Source organism: Pelodiscus sinensis, chromosome 22, assembly GCF_052426305.1.
Source record: "Pelodiscus sinensis isolate ZL-2025 chromosome 22, ASM5242630v1, whole genome shotgun sequence".
In the NCBI taxonomy this organism is placed as follows: Eukaryota; Metazoa; Chordata; order Testudines; family Trionychidae; genus Pelodiscus; species Pelodiscus sinensis.
The window spans coordinates 2,050,766-2,073,830 of NC_143073.1; the positions used below are offsets into that span (position 1 = coordinate 2,050,766).

Genomic DNA, 23,065 nt, shown 5'->3' on the forward strand with positions numbered 1-23,065 from the left:
CCGCCACCCGCATCCGCCGACACAGAACCACGAGCCCGGCCACGCGGGCGCTTCTCCCAGGAGCGCACCCCTCGCGATTCCCCCCGACGGGCCGGCCGTAGGACTAACTCCATGGGGCTCCCACCGCGGGGTCCCGTCTGGGGCCCCAAGGGGAGCTCAGGCCCTGTGGCTGTCCCTGGGGTTGGTGTCTGAACGCGGGCGAGAGCCGAACCCGGAGCCCGCCCCATCCTCGCGCAGAGCAGCCCTGCACCCGGAGCCCGCCCCATCCTCGCGCAGAGCAGCCCTGCACCCGGAGCCCGCCCCATCCTCGCACAGAGCAGCCCTGTGCTGGGAGGGCTGGGGGCGGGGCTCGGGGGTGGGCACAGACGCTTCTCCCTCGCCCCCCAGCCTGCAGGGGAGCCCCCCTAACCAGCTGCCCCCAGGACTGGCACCCTCCACCTTGGGGCCACAATCCATGCCCCCTTTCCAGCCCAGGCTACCCCCCAGCTATTCCCTCCCCCCACCCTAGCCTACTTTCCATCATGGCACCCTCCCAGCCCCAACTCTGTCGTTGCCAGCTCTCCCGGAGCAGACAGATGGGATGCCATTTATAGCCATGGTGTGCAGCCCGTCCGGTCCGGGAGAGTTGGCATCCGCACGCCACTGCGGAAAGAGCCCTCTCAAGCCCTGCCCTCTGGCCAAGGCCCGCCCCATTCACTCGGAGTGGTCACGTGGCTCAACCACGCCCCCTCCCTCCGGGGCGGGAAAGCGAGGGTGCGATCACGTGGCGCAAGGCGCCGCGAGGGCCGCGCGTTCTCGCGCCTGCGCAAGCGCGGTGGCGCCGGTCGCCATTTTCCCCCGGCTCGGCGCGGGGGGAGTAGGGAAGCGGGCGGCGGCCATTTTGTTTTCGGCGCCTGAGGGAGCGAGCGGCCGCGCGAGGCAGCGGGAGCGGGCGGAGGGGACGGAGCCCCACGGAGCCAGCCCCGCGCCCCACCCCCGCCCCGCGGCGCCGCCCGGAGTCCTGGCGACCGTCTGCTTCGGTGAGCGGCCGGGCCGGGCTGGGGGGCGGCCGCTCGGGCCCTGCGCCCGGCCGGGGACAGCGGGGCCCGGGGCCGCGTGCTCGGGGGCCGCGGGGCCTCAGGCGCCGCCGCTCCCCGGCCCGGCAGCGGCCCCCTCGGCACCGGCGGGGCGGGGCCTTCCCGCTTAGTGCCCCGGCTGCCGCGTTCCCGCCCCCGCCGGGACATGTCTCGCAGGCGGGCCCCCTCCCCCCCCCCGACAGAGGGGCGCTGCCAGGCGGGCCCCCCTCCCCCCCCCGACAGAGGGGCGCTGCCAGGCGGGCCCCCCCCCTCCCCCCCCCCCCTCCCCCCCCCGACAGAGGGGCGCTGCCAGGCGGGCCCCCCCCCCCCCCCCGACAGAGGGGCGCTGCCAGGCGGGCCCCCCCCCCCCCCCCCCGACAGAGGGGCGCTGCCAGGCGGGCCCCCCCCCCCCCCCCCCGACAGAGGGGCGCTGCCAGGCGGGCCCCCCCCCCCCCCCCGACAGAGGGGCGCTGCCAGGCGGGCCCCCCCCCCCCCCCCCCCCCTCCCCCCCCCCCCGACAGAGGGGCGCTGCCAGGCGGGCCCCCCCCCCCCCCCCCCCGACAGAGGGGCGCTGCCAGGCGGGCCCCCCCCCCCCCCCCCCGACAGAGGGGCGCTGCCAGGCGGGCCCCCCTCCCCCCCCCCGACAGAGGGGCGCTGCCAGGCGGGCCCCCCCCCCTCCCCCCCCCCCGACAGAGGGGCGCTGCCAGGCGGGCCCCCCCCCCCCCCCCCCGACAGAGGGGCGCTGCCAGGCGGGCCCCCCCCCCCCCCCCCGACAGAGGGGCGCTGCCAGGCGGGCCCCCCCCTCCCCCCCCCCCCCTCCCCCCCCCCCCGACAGAGGGGCGCTGCCAGGCGGGCCCCCCTCCCCCCCCCCGACAGAGGGGCGCTGCCAGGCGGGCCCCCCCCTCCCCCCCCCCCCCGACAGAGGGGCGCTGCCAGGCGGGCCCCCCTCCCCCCCCCCCCCCCCGACAGAGGGGCGCTGCCAGGCGGGCCCCCCCCCCCCCCCCCCCGACAGAGGGGCGCTGCCAGGCGGGCCCCCCTCCCCCCCCCCCGACAGAGGGGCGCTGCCAGGCGGGCCCCCTCCCCCCCCCCGACAGAGGGGCGCTGCCAGGGGGGCCCCCTCCCCCCCCCCGACAGAGGGGTGCTGCCAGGTGCGCCCCCCCGACAGAGGGGTGCTGCCAGGCGCGCCCCTCTCCCCCCCCCCCACACACACACACACTGTGGACTAGTTGAATAACTGACAGGAGTTCAACAAATGCCCTGGTAGCGCCTGCAGACTGACACAGCAGGCAGCTGGTATCGGTCTTCACGGTGCTATTAAAGTTTTCCCTGTTACAGACCAACGTGGCTACCCCCCCTGAAGCTTTTGGTAAGAATTCACGAGGTTACTCGACTGTTCGGTTAACCGATATTCAGCATCCCTAGACGAGACCACATAACTCACCAGTCTGTTGAAAGGTGCATTGGGACATTTCACGATGCCATGAAACACGCTGCTGGTGCAAGTGCATCGCTCATGTGCGGTTCTTGGCTGTCTTCACCCACAGACACAATGGCCTGGAAAATCTAGCCAAATCATTCTACGGGCTCAGTTCTTCCTGCTAAGACTGGCTGTTGTTCATTTCAGACTATCGCGATCTGAAGATGGCTGCGCAGTCGGCGCCGAAGGTTGTGCTAAAGAGCACCACCAAGATGTCTCTGAACGAGCGGTGAGGAAGCCAACAGCAACTTCAGCTCATAAGAATTTTTTTACTTAATTGTCACTGTGTCCAGTGTCCAAAGCCAACGTGGTTTCTGCCCTGTTTTAACCTAACTAAAACAAAGCAGGTGGCTATGCGCCTCTGGCTTAAGTCTCAGCAAATGTGGTACACAAGGTTAAAAGGGCAATTATCTTGGAGGATTTTGTCAGTAGCTGTTAATATTAAACTGAGACATAAATATGGTGGGATGTTTTATAAAAAGAGAGAAACCTCGCACCCTCCCTTTTTCTTCCACATGTTTTTACATTTTAAATAGTTGACACTGCAGCATGGTAGCATGTTACCAACGCTGCAGAAGGCTTGTTGCTTTGTCCAAGGTAGACACACGCATGGGTCTGGCCTGTAAGAGGCATGCAGCAGGCCACCAAACCAGCCCAAAGGCCCTTTAACAATGTTCTTGGGCCTTGTAAGAGGCAAATGCTTTGCTTCATCTCCATCGCTTTTCTTTCTTGGCACTGCTTTCTTTTTGTTTCCTCTCTTAAATATCCTCCAGCACTTTCATGCCATTATGCTTTTGCAAATCTATAATGACGAACTAACAGTGATGCTTCTGATCATTTTTCACTTACTCACTCTCAGATTAAGCGTTAATGTCATTAAACCAAAGAGAAATGAAGCCATTTATAAGTTGTCCTTATTTCGGTATGGGCTGCACTTTTAGCCAGTGCCTGTGGCTTATGGCAGGGCAGGCAGGTACCATACAGGGGAATTATGGACCTGTTAATTTTGTTAGTTCTAGTCAGACCACATTGAGCACTTTGTAGTGCTTCATTTCACTGTCATTTGTGGCTTTTAGGGTACTGGTAAAAGAGCTTACTTTTTGATCATATGTTCATGCCACATAATCTTAAAGGAGGAAAATTCCCAGCATACCAAAGAAATTCCTAAATGCCCAAGAAATTGTATTCTGAACAAATGCTATCAGGTGGTACCTCCTGTGGTTCTAGAACTATCCTCCTTATAAGTATTATGCCAAAGCCTTGCTTTTCTGTTGTCCAAGTGACATGCCTACTGCCCTCAGACTGTTGATTTCTCCCCTAAACTATCTGTCTTGGCTTTTGGAGTCAGATTTCTGTTTGCTATTTCTCTGTCTTCTCCTGTCTCTTATGGTCATTTCTGCTTGTTGCTTGTTTTTCATAACTTCCTCCACTCTTAAAAGCAGTGACTTAAAACTTTGTCATTTCTTAATTATATGTTGCACTTATCCAAATCTGAGTTTCCTATTCTAGCACGTTTGTGGAAAACAAGGAATACATAACTCGCATATGACATGATCTAAGTGTACCACTTTTTACATAAAGTTCATGGGATCTGGAGCTCCAGTCTTGAGAGCCATGAAATGCCATAAATGTTTGTAATAAAACTTTATTTAAACACACATTTTGTTCGACCTTGAAGCTTCACTAATATGCTGAAGAACAAACAGCCGATGCCAGTGAATATTCGGGCAACGATGCAGCAGCAGCAGCAACTGGCCAGTGCCAGAAACAGAAGACTGGCCCAGCAGATGGAGAATAGACCTTCTGTTCAGGCCGCGTTGAAACTTAAGCAGGTGAGATAAAGTGTCCTGTTCCGCTGCAGACAGTTGGTGGTGCCTGTCAGCAGCTGGTGGCTTTTCAGAATATGAGAATTTTGCAAGATGGCACATGAAAGTAAGATCTGCGAATGTTTGGAAGCACTTCAAGAGAATTTCACATTGTCGCTGCAGACAAGTAATGTTTTATAGCCTGTTAATTGAACTAAGTGGTATTAATCTGTCATACCTCTATTGGTTATTGTTGGCTTATCACAGCTTTTTCCCTCTCCCACATAAGTGGTCTGGTTCCAGTTTTCTGGGTCTGCTGAACTCTTGTTACTGGTTAATGCTTTTTTTTGTGGGGATGGGAACTGCCTGTAGATTTCTGCTGTTGCCAGCAGTTGGAGCACAACTACTACACGTACTAAAACTGAGTTCTTGGTTTCTTGTAAATTCTTGCTAAAGAAACAGGAATCTTACTACTCCTGTGAGCCTCATAAACTGGCTAGAGCCATATGCTGCTGGGCACTGTAAAAGTTGGCTTCCATTTTGTCTCTGATTTGATATTCTAGTGTGGAAGAGCAAATCTGAGAGTGGTCTCTTCATATTGACATCACATTTAAATAAGCCTGTGCTCAGAGAATGGGGTCTGCTACATGTGAGCCCTTGTTAATAAGATAGCGATTAGAGTACATTGCCCCAGAGGTAATTTGCTATGTTCCTGGTGCCTAAGTGCTTCCTATCAGTCACTTGTTAGAGCAGAGAAAATCTGAGTCTCTTGAAATGTGTACGTACGGTGCAAGGAAATAATTAAAACACAGGTCTTGTAGGGTGGTGTTACCCTGCTGTGTGCTAGTTGTACAGCACTACATGACTCGAATACAGTTGTCATTCGGTATGACCCTGTATATCTTTGGGCACCCAGGAGAGAACTGTTGAAGGTTCCTATTTGAGCTGTTTCGTCACATAGCTGGAATCTTTGTCTGACTCCTGTGCTGGGGTTTTATGCAACTTCATGGCACTTGGAACCCACAAGCCTACTGTTCCTAAAATCCGAGCTAAGTGCTACTAAGACACAATTTCTGTCTGGATCTTCTAAACAAAAGCTGTACCTAGGAGTAATGTTATGGTTTTAACAGCATGGGTTTATAGTATTGTCTCAAGGGTTTCCCTAATGATGTGAAAGGATAGGCAAGTCTAAGCTTATAAAGTACACTGCCTTGTTTGTGAGTCAGTGTGTCTGAGGTGGGGGGAACGTTCTCACTTCACTTCACTGACACCTGTTTCGTTTTCTCATTGGAACTGGGTCCGTGCACACGCACACTCTTAGGATTAAACACTGTTCTGGGTCTCACCTCACTGTTTAAGAACAAAGTTTGTTGTGTTTGACGCTCGTTTTGCACAGCTCCCTGTCAGTTGAGCATAGGTTATAGTGGCCAAAAGCAGCTCAGAGGAGTCCTAGAGCAAGACTGGCCTCTAATGCCCATTCTCTTGTTGTGGAACTTGGGCCGCATTGATGAGCATTATGGAAATGCAGAAGTAAGTCTAATGTGGAAGTACAGGCAGCAGATCAAGTGGAGCATTGCATGCTGTGACTGGTAGCCTGCATGGGTCAAACCTTATTAGAAAGGACAGCTGCAGTACGTTTCTTGGAAGTGTGAGGATCCTAGCGTAGTTTAGTAGTGTTGGGGTGCTCTTCGTTAGTCATCACCAATTCCCTTCAGATGGTGTGTTCACTGATACATAGGGGAACAACGACTGTTCTTATCCTGTGGCGACTGAAGGATCAAAGGACCTGTTTCTGGCGCATAGGTCATTTGGGGTACTCCAGTGGGCCATTAGGGAGGCCATGCCGCCACAGCTATAAACTTTCAAACTCAGCACCTAGCCTGCTGTTGTGCTAGTGTCCTTTGCCAATGCAGAGTGCAGGGGACAGGTTTGACTGCACAGGGTTTGGTGTTGTAGACCTTCTTGAGGAGCATCTAAAAGCTGTTACACTGCCTGAAACTCTGAAATGCCTGGAATCTTATAACTATACTCTCAGAATCATAGAATACGAGGACTGGAAGGGACCTCAAGAGGTCATCAAGTCCAGTCCCCTGCCCTCATGGCAGGACCAAATACTGTCTAGACCATCCCTGATAGACATCTCGAGCTAGCTGGTATCTATCATCATTCTATCCCCTGCTGTCCCCTCTTCAGAGAAGTTGGGTGAAAGCAACTTTAAAAATTGTCAGACGTGCAGTAGTGTGATATAATGCAAACAAATCCCCAAATTAAGGCTGAAATATATTGGGCTGTGTGGTATAAACTGGGTCTGTTTCTCCTTAACTGCCTTGAACTGAGTTACTAGGCATTTGAGGAGAGAAAACAATCACAGTCTTAGCTCTTTCTTGGCTCTTGTGGCTTTTCCATTGGAGCTTAATGCAGATGTTTTGGAGAGGGTGAACATTCCCGTTTGTGCTGCTTCTAAAGACAGATATGGAAGGGTACCGTCTGTCCTCAAGCAGCTGGTGTAGTCTGGTTGTCTGGGAAAATCTAAATATGGTTGCTACAGTGAGATCATTGGAACTGAAACTTCAGGGCGTATGATTAAGAGGATGACTGCAGAAGTATAATTTGTTCTCTTGTGACTAGGGCCTGAGCACCTTTCACAGATGGAAGGCAGTAGCCACCTTGAGGGTTAGGTGCCTGGTTTGCTCCCTAGCTGACAGTTCTCAAATGGAAATGTCTGGAAACAGTGTCTTCATGCTCCTGGGGGATGGTCTTGGATGCTCTGGGATTACACATGACAGACTTTCTCTCTAGACCAGATCTTTCTTGAGACCTAAACTCTTTGCAGTGCATTTTAGGCAATGTATAGATTCTGCTCTCTCTTTTGATGGTCTGCTTCCATCTGTACCAGTTGCATGATCAGTCCCTGGTAGCTGCATGACTTTCCTGTTTTTAAAAACATTTCATTCCAGAAGAGCTTAAAGCAGCGCCTGGGTAAAAGTAACATCCAGGCACGATTAGGCCGGCCAGCAGGACCCCTGGCTCGTGGAGCTGTTGGAGGACGAGGGCTGCCTATGGGTCAGAGAGGTTTGCCACGAGGAGCCATGCGTGGTGGGCGTGGAGCGAGGGCGTTGCTGAGAGGAGGCATTCCCCTCAGAGGTGAGTACATTATTAATCTGGGAAATAAAATATCCCCGAGAGTGTTAATCCTGACATTCAGTGGCTTCTTGCTAAGTTGGACAACTAGCTTCTTGTTTTGATTTACCTCATTTTGTCACCTTCTCCCCATTAAAGGTCAGAGTTTACTTCGGGGAGGACGAGGCGTATCCCCTAGAATGGGCCTGAGAAGAGGTGGTGTTCGAGGTCGTGGTGGACCTGGGAGAGGTGGTCTAGGCAGAGGAGCCATGGGTCGTGGAGGAATTGGTGGCAGAGGTTAGTGTGCTAGCACTTGGGGAGGGATGAGGGGAAAAGAACCTAAAGCAGCCTTTAACATTCACCTCCTTGGTTAAAATATAACGTCTATAAGCACTCGTGACATAGAACCTCCACCCTAATGTTACACTTGTTTGTATCCACTATACAACATATCATCAGGCACGTTTCCATTTTCCGAATTGTTGGTTTTAGCAGCATTTGTGGTGAAAGGCAAGATCCCTATTGGTGTGTCTGCTTCCCAGAGGTAAACTTCAGTAAACTCAGAGCTGATAGGTAAGGTCCCATGGGAAGTAAGACTAAGAAAAACAATTTAAGACAGTTTTTCAAAGGGACATTATTAAGGGCCCAAGAGCAAACTATTTCACTGCATAGGAAACAGGAAGTATGGCAAGAGACCTTAAATTATCTAAAATAAAAAGGAGTCATATAAATGGAAACTAAGTCTAATTACAAAGGATGAATATAACTAAAAAACACAAGTATGTAGGGGCAAAAATAGAAAAGCAAAGGCACAAAACAAGCTCGATCTAGCTAGAGGTATAAAGGGTAACAAGAAAACATTCTACAAATATATTAGAAGCAAGGGGAGCCAAGGACATTGCTCAATGAAGAGGGAGAAACAATAGCAGAAAACATTGAGAATAGCAGAGGTGCTTAATGATTTCTTTGTTTCAGTTTTCACCAAGAAGGTTCATGGTGACTGAATGTCTAACATAGTGAATGCTAGTGGAAATATGGGGTAGGTTTAGAAGTTAAAAATTACTTAGAGAAGTTAGATATCTTCAGGTCACCAAGGCCTGATTAAATACATCCTAGAATAGTTGAGCTGACGGAGGAGGTATCTGAGCCTTTAGCTCTCATCTTTGAAAAGGCATGGAAGTCAGGAGAGATTCCAGAAGCCTGGAAAAGGGCAAACATAGTGCCCATGTATAAAAAGGGAAATAAGAACAATCCAGGAAACTAGAGACCAGTCAGTTTAACTTCTGTGCCAGGAAAGATAATGGAGCAAGTAATTAAGGAATTAATCTGCAAACACCTGGAAGATAAGGACAGCCAGCATGGATTTGTAAAGAAAAAATCATGTCAAACCATTCTGATAGCTTTCTTTGATAGGTTATCAAGCCTTATGGTAAGGGGGAAGCAATAGACGTGGTATAGCTAGACTTTAGTAAAGCATTTGATTCGGTCTTATGTTTCCCAAGTTTATTGATAAGAACGTCATGCAACCTAAATGGGGCTATAACTGGCTGGGTAACCATTCTCAAGAGTCGTAGTTAACAGTTCACAATCCTGCTGGAAGGGCAGAACAAGGGGGTGTTCCGCAGGGGTCTGTTTTGGGACTGGCTCTGTTCAGTATCTTCAGCTATTTAGCTGATGGCATAGAGAAGAGGCTTATTAAGTTTGCAAATGATACCAAGCTGGAAGGGGTTGCAAGTGCTTTGGAGGATAGTGTCCTCATTCAAAAGGATCTGGAGAAACAGTCTGTAGAAAATAGGATGAAGTTCAATAATGCAGAGTACTCCACTTAGGAAGAAACAATCCATTTCTCTCTCTCAGAATGGGAAGCGACTCTAGAGAAGGAGTCCTGCAGAAAGGGATCATAGTCAATCACAAGCTAAATATGAATCAGCAGGGTGACATTATTGCAAAAAAACCTAAGTTGGAGTATTGTATCCAGTTCTGGCCACCGCATTTCAGGAAAGATGTGGAGAAATTGGAGAAGGTCCAGAGAAGAGCAACTAAAATGATGAAAGGTCTAGAAAAGATGATCTATTAGGGAAGACTGAAAGAAATGGGCTTGTTTAGTTTAGAAAAGAGAAGACTGAAAGGGGACATATGATAGCAGCTTTCAAGAACCTAAAAGGGAGAAAAATGGTTTTTGACCTCTTGAGGACAGGACAAGAAGCAGTGGGCTTAAACTGCAGCAAGGGAGGTTTCAGTAGGACATTAGGAAAAACTTCCTAACTGTCAGGGTGGTTAAGCAGTGGAATAAATTGCCTAGGGAGTTTGAAATTTCCATCTTTTGGAGATATTTAAGAGCAGGTTAGACAGACATCTGTCAGGGATGATCTGCATGGTGTTTAGTCCTGCCATGAGGGCAGGGGACTGGACTCGATGACCTCTCGAGGTCCCTTCCAGTTCTAGTGGTTTATATTGAAATCATTAATGGGGCACTACAGCAACCAGTGCTCCTTGTGAGCCACATGTTGTGGCTTTTTAGTTTAGCAAAAGGCCTATTGATTTCAGTGGGAGTTGATTTCCAAATTTGCAGCCCCTGTGCTCTTGATATAGTGGTACATGACAGGTAAGAACCTACAATTCGCTTGCTTTTGTGAATTGGTATTGGAGATTAAACATGATTTTCCTAATCTCCCTGGTAGAATGGTATTGATTCAGTCCCAGTGAGTTCCAATGCCAAACTAGGTCTCTGAGAACTAATGTAAATTTGGTGGGATGCGACTAGACCAAGCTCATTCCTAGCCATTAGTGGCATTGCCGTTTTGACTGAAGTTTAGTAGGAAGGGTGGGGAGGAATAAATGCTAATTGTACTTGGCTGGCAACTGTCTAATGCCTCAAGACTCTGACATATGTTAGGGATTAATGCCAGGCTAAAACCTTGTGGACATGCACAACCTTGTACAAGACTGCGACTTCAGATGCCATCTCAGTGGAGTCTTTGCTCCTTTTAAAAATAGAAGTAAACAAAAGTACATATACTAGTTACAACACTCTATGCAGGGCTCGACAAATAATGCAATCTACTCGCCATTGCAACCCGGAAGAGCCGGGTTCGGGCGATCTGCACATGCACAGATCGCCAGACAGCACAGCTGGCGAGCGGGCTTCCTGCAGTTCGGCAAGCCCTGACTGTATGGATTTCCTAGCGCTGCCGCTGTCTCCCAGAGTGACATGGGATCATTAGTGCTGGTGCATTCAGACTGCGCAGTGACTGGATGTGTCCCCTCAGAGAAACATTTCTCTCTGCTTTTGCATAACTGACTATATCACCATAGTCCTGCTCAGTTTCCCTGTGTAGACTAGGGATGTGAAAAATCATGTGTTAGGGTAACCACGTAATTGCTGAAAATCTCAGTGGTTACATGGTCACCCGCAGTATAGAGCATAGCTTTATATTGCAGAGCCCGCAGCACTGCCTCCACTAGCCCCGGTCCATCTGGCCCCTGGCGAGGAGGCTTCACTGCACTGCGAAGCCATCTCCCCAGGAGCTGAGAGTAACTGAGGCCACTAACAGAGGAGCATATTTGTTGAAACGATTATTCAGTTACTCTCCAACATCCCAAGAGTTTGTTGTGATATAGATAAGCTTGCTGATAGCTCACGGAAACATGAGAAGCTCTGTGGCAGGTGTAGAAAGGTTCATGAAAGTGGATGTGGAGGAGGAGATGAGGGTACTTGTAGTACCAGAGGAAGGAAAAATCCCATGCAAAGAGTTAGGGGCAGCGTAGGTGGCAATATGCTATGGAAAAGTATACAGATGTAAGCAAGTAGTTGACTACCACCTTCCCCGCTTGCTGCCTCTTTAAGAGGTAGGAAGGGGGGCAATTCCTCCCAGCACCATCTCCACTGTGCTGCTCCCCCCACTGCCTGTATCAGAGGCAATAAGAGGGGATAGGAGAGGCTGTTCCCGCAGCAGCCCCTGTCTGGGCGGGGTCGGGGGAGTCCCTGCAAGAGCTGGGCCTCCCTGCAGATAAGGGCTGCTGCCATGAAGCAGCCCCTGTTTGCAGTGGCCTGGGCTGGTTGTGGGTAGGGACTGCTGGACCCAGCTCACATGGGACCAAGACTGCTGTGCCTCTGCCTTTTAAATGTAGTAAGAGCCATTGCACTCTTACTATATTTAAAAGGCGCAGCGATCCCGGAGCAGGCCTCCCCTATCAGCTAACTGCATCGACTACACGATTAGCAAATTACCTGTTCATTAACATCCTTAGAGTATGGGGAGCTGCTGAGGGTGGAGGGTGAACTTGGAGCAGAGAGAAAGGTGGGAGACAGCTGTTCAAGGTCGAAGAGACACGTGATGCACAAGGAGAGACTGACTTGACATGGGGCTGATCTGGTCAGCAGCCTGACTCCACCTTGCACATGGCTCGTATGACGTTGTTTAGAGTGCGTCCCCAAACTCCTCTGCAATGAAAAAATGTGAAAAACAACCAATAGTCCTGCAGCACCTTAGAGGCTAACAGACAGTATCACGAGCTTTCGTGGGCCCAGCCCACTTCAGATGATAGAGCAGGGCGTCCAGGGTACAAATAAATAGCAAAGAGAGGGGGTGGGGATGGAAAGAAAAAAATGGGGGAAAATATTGTCAATTGGTGTCCATGCTAAATGAGGCTTATAGAGTGGGCTGTAAATACCCTGGGCGTAGCTTTTTATGTCAGTGGGCTGTTGAATGTAGTGGCCCATTCTGTTCAGGTCTTTGTTCAGACCTCAGTTCCTGGTGTCAAACTTGTAAATGAAACCGAGTTCTGAAGCTTCTTTCTCAAGTCGGCTTTTGAAATTGCTTTGTAATAAGAGTCACTTTGAGATCCATTAGTGAGCACTCAGGCAAGTTGAAATGTTCCCCAGCAGGTTTCTGTGTTACCATTTGAATAGTGGATGTGTCCATTAATCCTGTGTTCTAGAGCAGGGGTCAGCAACCCTCAGCACACATGCCACAAGTGAGCTGGTTTTTACTGGCGCACAGGGCAGAGCTCAGCCTCACCCCTCCCCTGGTGCAGCTGTTGGCAGGAGAGGCACCTGTGTGTCCCACTGGGGCTGACCTCCTGCTTCGGGAGGGAATGGGGCTGGGCAGCAACACATGTGGCGTGCCAGAGCCTGGGCTGCGCCGCGGTGCTCCCTGTGAGCTGTGCGGGGGCAGGGAGCTTCTCCCCTTGCGCTGTGCTGCAGCCCCAGGCTCTGCCTGCCCCAGAGCTGAAGGCAAAGTGCTTGGATCATGCAGGGAAGAGATTCTCCCTCCTCCTTGCTCCAGTGCTTCTCCCAGGGGGCTCCAGCGCTGTTGCCCTGCTAGTGAATGCACTTGGGGGCAGGGGGGCAATGCAGGGGATCAGGCTGGGGGTGGGTCATGGGACTGAGGAGAACAAGGCTGGATCAGAGGGAAGGTGTGAAGAGGATACAATCTTACTTTGCAGAAGCTGCACTTCCCTTTACTTTCCACTTCTTTTCTTCCCTCCCCAATTAGCTATTTGGCTGCATTCTCACCCTCCCCTTTTCTACATTACTCCGCCAGCCTCTTCCCACCCACAGACTCCCTCTTATTCCCCCACCCCACATCCTCTCCTTCCACCAAATTCCCTTCTGGACCCTGCCCTCCTCACCCAGTCCTATGTTATGCTTGTAAGAAGCACACAGGATCTTTTTCAGGGGAGAAGGCAATACACTGTTTATTGAGAATACAGTAGAGAAGTAGTTAGCCATATGCTTTATAAAGACAAACACACACATCCTGCAGATGGTGCATAGTTACTGGTCCTACTGGCCAGGCAAGGCTGGCTGAGCGAGAAGTCAGGGTTCCTCTGAGGCTTGGCTTGCAAGACTGATCTCGGGAGTCCCATGGCCAGAGCTTCCCTTCCTATACATGAAAGTTCCCGTTGGAGTCTCTGGGTTTTGCAGTGTCGTGACACTCCCAGCTTAGCCAGAGTGGGGCCGATGATGTCACTACTCAGCACTGCGGGCATGGTCAGTTGGTGTGATCCCGTTGTATATAAATCCCCATACTCACTGTCGGAGCGCGGATCACCCACTAGCACTGCGTCAAACGAAGTCGAAGCTTCAGCTGTCAAACCAGTTGGGGTTCCGCAAAATTCTTTCGAGTTTAAAAGGGTTCTGTGGCCAAATAAAATTGGGAAACACTATTCAAAGCAAGTCGTTACATCAGATCATTAGGCATCATACTTATAATCTTAAAACATGAGAGAGTAAAATATACATTTTTGCTACACCTGCATGCCACCTCCCACCCAGATCCTGCATCCCTATCCCACTTGCTGGCCATCTGGTCTCACACATTGAACCCCTCATTTTTGTTCCCACCCCAGAGCCTAAGGGGGTCCACAAAATCCTCTAACTCTGGAACCCCAGAAAAGTGAATCTAGCCTATGAGAAGCCCTGAATCTTAGTCCTCCTTGTCCCTCCCCCTCACCTTGTGGGGGTTGGACTACCAGACGAATGAGGTGTCTCAGTTGGGGGCCACATCAGCGAGGGTTGCGACTTTTGGGAGATTTTTTGCTTCTCGCTTGTGTGGTCCCCAACTGATTTTTCTTTGGGTCAGTGACCCCCGACCCAGAAAAGGTTCCCCACCCTTGCCATAAATAAAAAAGCCATTGAAACCTTTTTTATTGGACATATTTTACTTAATTTATCAAACTTCAGTTTAAATAAACATGAGAGTCAAAACACTTAATCTGTTTAATAATTATACCGGAGCCATTTTGCTAGTGCTGCAGCTGGGGAGAACAGTTTAATTTAAATTATGTAATTAACTGAGTTTCCATTAGCAACTGGTAGTCCACGGAAAGGTTTGCATTGACCTGGGTGGTGGTTCAAGGGGCGTGCAGTGGAGAGAGCCCTTCCCCCCCGGAGGAGTGGAACAGCCCAGGGCAGGAGGGTTAAATCTTGGCATGCCACTTCAGAAAGGTTGCTGATCCCTGTCGTAGACTCTAGTTAGGCCAGTGTACACGGCAGAGGGGCATTGCTGGCACTTGATGGCATAGGTCACACTGGTGGATGTGCAGTTACACGGCCTCTGATGTGGTGGCTGACGTGGTTAGGTCTGTGGTGTCACTCGTACAGCTGCGTGGATAGAGTTGGGACCAAGCAGAGTGAAGGTGTGCTGCACGGCTACTGGGAACAACTCGTCTGGCTCTGTCAATCTGTCTTTTAACTTCCCTGAGTGGGTATTTCAGTTTGAAGAAAGCTTGATACAGATCCTGTAGGTGTTTGTGGAATTGGAGCAAATCTGGGTTTATTTTAGGGCCTGGCTGTAAACAGTTGATTGGGAAATGTGTCTTGGAGGGAAGCTAGGGCATCTAGGTAAGTGTACCAGTTGGTAGGTTTCCGGGATAAGGTGGTGGAAATGTGGCCGTTGTTTCCTTGTCAGGGGGGTGGATCTCTTGTGTGGACTGGTCCAGACTAAGGTTGATGGTGGGGAGGAAGTTGTTGAAATCCCTGTGGTTTAAGTGGAAAAACAGATTGACAGAGCCAGACAAGTGCCCAGGCATCAGCTTCTTCAAGATAGGCCCAACAAAACAGAACAGAACACCTCTGGTCATCACCTACAGCCCCCAAATTAAACCCTGCCAGCAACATCATCACAGGACCTAACCGTATAAGCCACCCCATCAGAAGCTCATATCCACCAACGTGATCTATGCCAGCATTGTCCCTTTGCTGTGAATATTGGCCAGACTGGACAGTCTCTACGACAGGATTAATGAACACAAAAAAGGTATTCAAAATGGTAACACACAGGGATGTTAAATATCAGTTAATTGAATAGTTGAGTAACCTCATGAATTCTTATCAGTTACTTGACTAGTCTATAGTCCAGTGCACTCCGGCCTCACTCCTGAGGCGCCCTCTGCCACTTTGCGCTACTGCCTCTTTATCAGAGGCAGCAGCATGGGGTGCCGGGGGGAGCTAGTGTGTGACGGGAGCCAGTTTAAAACCCAGCTTCCCTTGCGGACTGGCTGTTTCCCAATACTGCTGCCTCTGATAAAGAGACTGCAGCAGGGAGTGGCAGCAGCTTCTGTCTAGGGAACGTCTGAGCTCCCAGACTCGGTGCAAGCCGGACCTGGGCTGCCGGCCTTTGCGGCTTCTAATACCCCCGCTGTGGTTATGCATTTGAAGTGTGAGCCAGGACTGAGCCAGGCTGCCTACTAAAAAGTTTACTGGCAGGAGAGAGGGGACAGAAATGTTTGGAGTCTATAACACAATCTGTTGGGGAACATTTCATCTTGCCGGGGCTCTCACTAATGGATCTCAAAGTGGCTCTATTATTACAAAGCAATTTCAAAAACCAGCTTGAGAGAAGCTTCAGAACTTGGTTTCATTTACAAGGGTGACACCTGAAATTGAGATCTGAGCAAGACCTGACCTGGATGGGTTGCTACATCCATACCATAATGACATAAGCCAGTGGTCACCAACCAATTGATCGGGATCCACTGGTCGATCTGGGAGCCACTGACAAGGGATCTTGACTGGTCTGGGCAAGAGGCTGTCAAATGCTAGCACTTCAGTTTCCTCTTCCTCACTGCTGTGCACCTCCTGCCCTTTGCCTTGGAGCTGTCTCCCTGCTGCTTTCTGGGCAGGGCAGGGAGAGGAGGAAGCGCTGATGTCAGGGTGCCCCCTCCCATCCTATATTCTATCTCCGCAGAGGGGAGGGGGGCACAACAGGGCTTGGGATGGAGGGAGTTTTCTGGCTGCTTTGGAGAGTGGTGCAGGGCCAGGGCAGGGGTGAGCCAACCTTATCCCCACTGCACCACCACCCAGGAGCCACCTGTGGTAAGCAGTGTCCAGCTGGAGCCTGCATCCTGAACCCCTGTCCCAGACATAAACCCCCTCCTGAGCCACAAGCTCCTGCCCTGAGCCCCCTTAGAGCCAAGTTCCCTTACAGAGCCTGTACCCTGACCCCCTCCTGCACCCCAACCCTTGCCCCAGTCTCAGCCCCTCTCACACTCCAAATCCCTTAACCCAAGACCAGAGCCTGCACCCCAGTCCTCTGCCCCTGCCTGATGAAAGGGGGGAAGGATGGTGGAGTGAACAGCGGTGGGGCCTTGGAGAAGGGGCACAAAGGAGGCGGGACAAGGGAATTGGGTCTGAGGTAGATCCTGGACTGTGCTTAACTTCAAAAAAGTGATCTTGTGCTTAAAAAGGTTGGAGATCCCTGACATAAGCTAAGCCCTGGGTACTTAGAGCCCACTCTATACGCCTCATTTAGCATGGACACTCTGACAATATTTTTCCCCATTTTTTCCCTTCCCATCCCCTCTCTGCTATTTATTTGTATCCTGGACCCCTTGCTCCATTCACCCGAAGAAGTAGGCTGTGCCCATGAAAGCTCATGATACCATCTACATGTTTTGTTAGTCTCTAAGGTGCAGCAGGACTATTCTTTTTTTTTTTTTTCTTCCAGTTACAGACTAACATGGCTACCCCCTCTGAAACTCCTCTACACTGAGCATGGTTATATAGCTGAGTAGCTGCTTCAATGGACTACCCACCTGTGTGTCTTGCCTTGTCTAGGTAGCATGGGGAGGCCCAATTGAGGGCACATGGGCAGGGACTAGGTCAGTTGCTTAATGTTTGTTGCTCTCTCTTTCCGTGTCTGCTGGTGCATTTCAAGTCTAGTGCATAATTGTAATCTCATTTCACTAAGGTCGTGGCATGGCAGGCCGGGGAAGAGGGGGCTTCGGTGGTCGTGGCAGAGGCCGAGGCCGAGGAAGAGGGTCTGCACGTCCTGCGTTGACCAAGGAACAACTGGATAACCAATTAGATGCGTACATGTCTAAAACAAAAGGACATCTCGATGCTGAGCTGGATGCTTACATGGCTCAGACAGATCCCGAAACTAATGACTGAATGTCCTTCTGATAGACTCTCATTGAAGTTAATGTGTATGTCAATGCCCATAAGCTAAAAATGGAAAAACCTGATTGATGCTGGAAGGACCTGCAGGAACAGGGGCGGCCCTGTTCTACCAAGAGATCAGATTTTAGTGTGTTCCTCTTACATTTTGATACTATATGTTGTATGAAACCTTTTTTGAATTGGTTTTTATAATTTTTCCTAACTATGAACATGAATGTGACAGACCTGCTGCAGATATGGCCACTGACATTGGTAATGGAGTGCGCTCAGCACGCCAGCCACACCGTGTTGGCACACTGAGTTCCTTTGTGCTTCTAAGGGAGAATGTTGCATGTATGCCACAGTCTGTGCTTCTTTAGGTGAAGTGCTCATTGGTGCTGAATACAAGCTACGGGATTACATGGTTATATGTGCCTATTACTCTTAGTAGTTTGTTTCAGGATAGGAGTTGATCCCGTAGTGAGGCTGAAGGGTAAATATCTACATTTGCAGTTTTATTGTTGCAATAACACATCTGAAGTAAACATACCAAAACGTCTCCCTCCAGGACTGCTTGATCAATCAAATGCAGGTTGAGGAAGTTAGTGCTCCTCTATTGTAGACATGTCAATCTTTTATTTTGTACTGACATTGCATCCCCATTGGTTGCTAGCAAAGAGGATTTTTCAGGTAAAAGGCTATTTTGGGGGATAACATTTGAATTTCTTTTGTATCATGTTGAAGGGATGTCACTAATGGCTTCTGTGTACCAAAATCTAGAAAAATAACTTTTGTTTTAAGGATTTTGAAAGAAGCACGTTAAGGGCATCTGAAAGAGAATAATGGGTAGAAGAGTCTCTCCAAAGTACTGGGTCCAAAATTTGTTTGATCAGCAAGTGCTGTTACCTTTCAGTGCAATCAGCTGAATTTGCAATCCAGACCGACTTATGGTGGTGCATTTAACCGAGGTTGGCTTTAGAAATTGAAGGGGTTTGCTCTCCCCTTCCCCCCTCCTGCCCCCCCGGAAGATTTAATTTCAACCATCCTGTGAACTGTTGCAGTTTCAATGGAATCTTGTATTTCTGGTTCTTTGTGACAAAGGAGAAACACTTACAAAAACAACGTGGACTTTGTGGAGTTTTTAAATGCTGTAAGTTGTAAGAATGATATTCTCAAGTATTGATTGTAAACTCAGTGGGATGAATAATTGCTCTAGTGGGTATGAGGACAGTCAACTGTTGTCCTCTCCTGAATGGAACATCACAACTGCACGTAAGCATGTTAGGTTAGAACATGTTCCTAATACAGCTTCCTCTCCACTGGATGTCAGTCCATTCTAGCTGCAATATCATTTAAATCCCTCGTTCTGATGGAGAGTTGGGGAGTGCCTGGTCCTTGCTGTGTCCAAACCTTCGTTAGATGTGCTGTTGCTTATTTAGGGCTTCCAGCTACGGGCGGCCCCTGACTTGCAACGCGATTGGTTCCTGGGGAAGCGTCACAAGGCAGGGGTGTCGTAAGTCGGGAATTTTTGGCCCCTTGCGCACTTACAAAAATGGTTGTATATGCAGGCAGTTGTAACTCGGGTGGTCGGAAGCCAGGGGTTTCCTGTAGTTTGTATTCATGGAGCCCTGCAAGTCCGTGGATATCTGCTTCGTACTCATGCATGTGGATAGCCACAGTTCATTTTTGGATACACATTTTTCATCTAGAACCTTGCAAATGTGTAGATGTGGAAACAAATTTTGTATCCTCACATCGTGCACTCGACTAATTCGAGGAAGGAAACTGATATTTCTCCTTAGCTTTCCTTGACTAGCCCATTGTATCTGCCATAGTAACTACTCTAGGATGCAAGGGCTCATTCCCATTGTCTACTACCTTATCACCCGTTAACGCGGTGATGTAACTTAGCACTTGCACTTTCTGCTTTACCGAACTACCCACTCGGGGAGTAGATTATTAGTACTTCTATAGGTCGTTTCTTCCCTAAGCTTCAGTTAAGCCTGTGATCTTGTCCGCTTGGAAATACTGTCTCCTAACTCCTGCTGAAAGTGCTTAATGTTGAAGGTATACCATTTAGCAAGTGTCTTAATTCACTAAAGCCATACTTGAGTTGCTAACATCTTCCACAACCCTTAGGCTATATTGAGGGTGGGCAAGAGGCACTCTTACTGCACACTGCTAATTGCTGTGCAGTCTGGGCAGGGAGGAGAGAGCTTTGTGTGCTGTCCCCACCGCTTAGCAACCCCCCCCCCCCAACTATCTGCCCCCAGGCCACCACCCAAATCTTCTGTTTCCCCTCCAGGCTTCCAAGTCACAGCTCCTTCCCAGACCCTGCACCCCCTCCTACACCTCTTCAAACTGCACCTCCTCCTGTATCCCTTCCTCACGCCAGAATCCTGTCCTGCACCCATAGCCTGGACCCTGCATCAGATCATGACCCCCCTCCTTCACCCAAATGCCCTCTCAGACCCCACGCTCCCTCCTGCAGTGCGAGCCCCTTCAGTTCCTTTTCTATCGCCTTTGGCTGAAGACTGAGTCAGAGCAGTGCTCTTCTTCCTGACAGGAAAAACAAGACTACTATAGTTATTTTAGAGGTTCTTCATTTAGTCAGTTAACGACAGCTTTCAACGTTTGCTATAAAAGAAAAGCTGCCGCTGCGGCTAGGTGTCCCCAGCTTTAAAAGTTGCGACCCATGTCAGGACTCAATGCTTCTTTCTGATGGTCGTGCCTCCTGCGTTAAATGCCCTGGGAGAGACTCGTGCAGAACATAAGTGCCCGTACTGTCAGAACTCCAGTCATCTGAAGAAGTGGGCTGTGCTCACGAAGGCTCATGATACCATCTACATGTTTTGTTTGCAAAGTGCTACCAAACCATTTGTCAGAACCTTACAGAGCCAGAAAAGACTGCAAAATGTGGCTCAAAAACCTCTGGGGGAACTCCCTACAACCACCATGGGACAAACCTGAGGAGACACGAGGACAGCAAACCATTGACAGAATGGCTTTGCAGGCTTCCCCAGCATGCTCATTACTAGCACTGCCCAGAAACTTGTTCCCCAGTGCCGCGGAGAAGTGCAAGTCTGCACCAGCCGGGAGAGCTGAGTCAGGACCCAAATGCACCGCACCGGTCGGCACTGCTGAGGCAATGGCAGCCACAAAGCTGCATATGCCACCACCAGCAGCTCCCATAGGCACCGCTACAGTGCCTGAACAGACCATCCCTGGCCAGACCAAACTTGACCACGCTCTGGCATCGCAGCCTAAGAAAGCGCTGCGCAAGTTGTGGCACTTACAAAAATCTCCTCAGCCAGGCACACTGCTCAGACTGGGAGCTTGCTCATTGCACTCCTCATTGGTGTCTGATGCCCAGGGGCACACTCATGCCCAAAGGGCTCCCAGCTCTCCTGTGCTGCTCTCACCACAAACTAACAATGGCAGCGAACATAGGAGCAGATTTTCATCATGCCATTCATCTCCATTGGGATCAATGGCTTCCTGGTGTTCATATCGTGATTATTCCCTACTACAGAGTTGGCTCTCAATCTACATTCCAACCCGAGACAGCCTTGCAAGACATCTTACACTTCCTCTGCCAGTGCTACAATCTCTCGACTGGTGGAGTTCTCCCACCAACCTCCTTCCTGGTATTCCCTTCCACCGCCCAGGTCCATCAGTAACTATCACTTATGGGCTGGAGTGCCTGTTGTTGCTCATGGTCAATACAGTGCATACGGTCTCAATGGAGAGATTCCTCCATATCAGCATCCTCGAACTCAGGTCCAGTCGTCCCTTGGCCTGATAGAGGGCAGAACCATTCGCGTCCTCATAGAACACCCTCTATGTTATACATCAATCTATGGAGGTGCCCGATCACACTCACTATGTGCAGAAGCAATCAGATTTTGGAACTGGTCTATCAGGAACCACAGAACTCCAACTGCCACATATATACCAGGACCGCGACAAACTGAGCAGATGCTTCTCAGACCAACATGAGTGGGAGATCAACACCAACGGTCTCTCTGTTTTTTGCATGTGGGGTTTCCCAGCTATAGACCTTTTTGCAACAGTACTCAACCACAAATGCCACAGGTTCTGCTCCCGAGCAGAGCTGGGCAAGAGGTCGGAGGAAAAAGCCTCCTGTACACCTTTCCACCAATCCCTCTGCTTGCCAGAGTGATCAAGATTCACTCTGACCAGGCCACAGTAATTCTAATAGCCCGCGCCTGGCCAAGACAACCCTGATTCCCTTACCTGCACTACCTCTCGATAGATCAACCCATTCCTCTCTCCCTGTGGTGCCAAACCTCAGTGCAACACCACGGCAGGACATGCCATCTGAACATCAAAACTTCAGCATGGCTTCTCCATGGTTCCAGAATGAAGAACTTACCCATTCAGACAGGGTCAAACACATCCTATTGAACTGTCAACTACCCTCCACGAGAAACACCTATCAGAACAAATGGACACGTTTTCAACAATGGTGCACGACTCACTGCTTACATCTCTATACCGCTCCTATACCTCCCGTGCTGGAGTATCTCATGGACTTCAGCGACACAGGTCTCTGTCAGTTCTATCCATGTCCAGTTGATGGCAGAGTTCCATGAACCTGAAGACGACACCTCTCTCTTTGTATATCCAATGGTGAAGCAATTCCTCACAGGCTTGTGGAAAATAAGCTGTGCCACCATAGCACTTGAACTTGGTCCTTGACGCTTTCACCAGGCCACCCTTTGAGCCACTAGCCACTACATCACCACAGTACCTGTCCATGAAAGGACCCACCTTTCACTACCTTTACCAGGGATAAAGTTACCCTCAGGCCTCACCTGAAGTTCTTCTTGGAGGTCATATTTTCCACCTAAATGAACCCATTTACTTACCTGCTTATTTTCCTAAGCCTCATACCTCCTCAAGGAGGCCATCTGGCACACAATGGATGCAAGATGAGTGAGTGTGATCTGGGCCACATACAGGAACAGCCATCTTGGCACAACATCTATCCAAATGGATTGCCAGCTGCACATACACAGCTTATGAACTCCGTGGCAAGCATCCGCCACAGTTTGTCAGGCCTCGCTCCACGCATGCAATGGACACAACGCCCTTCCTAAATGTGCCATTGGTGGACATTTGTAGAGCAGCTACATGGTTCTCCCATCACACTTTTGCACATTACGCCCTACAGAAAGGGCCACTGCCCTCCACATCTCTGGCAGATGCAGTCCTTCCTTCCTCTACATGATGACTCCAGTGCCCACTGCCATCTGGCAAGTACTGCTACTGAGTTACCTGAGTGGAGCACTCACAGGGACACCACTTGATGAAGAAGTTACTCACCCTCTGCAGTAACTATGGTTCTTTGAGCTGTGGCCCCCTGTGGGTGCTCCACTCCCTCCTCCCCTCTGCTTGGAGTCTAAGGGATTTCAGGTAGAAAAGGAACAGAGGGGCCTCATGCTGCACACGGCGCAAGGCGCACTGCTCCCCGAAAACCTCCGATCAGCAGCGCGAGATCCCACTGAAACCTGAGTGGAGCGCTCCCGGGGACACACATCCCAAAGAGCCATCCTTACTGCACAGGGGGAGTAACTTCTTTCCCTGTAGCCCAGTGTCATGCTGTGGAATGAACTGGAGTATAAACTACCTGAAAGGCTAAGGCCTCGAGCTTTTAATCTCCCCTGTTTGTTTTCTGTGCTGCTGCTGCATCCAGAAC

At 50.4% G+C, this 23,065-nt stretch overlaps 1 protein-coding gene across 3 annotated transcripts; it reads left to right on the plus strand.

Annotated features, from left to right (window-relative positions):
• Positions 1-859: 859 nt before the first annotated feature.
• CHTOP (chromatin target of PRMT1) lies at positions 860-18,471 on the plus strand. Of its 3 annotated transcripts, XM_075908113.2 has the most exons (7): positions 890-1,019; positions 2,391-2,421; positions 2,680-2,761; positions 4,211-4,364; positions 7,295-7,481; positions 7,617-7,754; positions 17,153-18,471. In XM_075908113.2, the coding sequence occupies exons 3-7, from the start codon at positions 2,697-2,699 to the stop codon at positions 17,353-17,355; spliced, it is 747 nt and encodes a 248-aa protein (XP_075764228.1). In that variant the 5' UTR covers positions 890-1,019; positions 2,391-2,421; positions 2,680-2,696; the 3' UTR covers positions 17,356-18,471. The 3 variants fall into 3 exon arrangements, with proteins under 3 accessions (XP_075764225.1, XP_075764226.1, XP_075764228.1); XM_075908110.2 differs by lacking the exon at positions 2,391-2,421 and having other exon boundaries at positions 860-1,019; XM_075908111.2 differs by lacking the exon at positions 2,391-2,421 and having other exon boundaries at positions 860-1,019; positions 7,298-7,481.
• Positions 18,472-23,065: the final 4,594 nt, after the last annotated feature.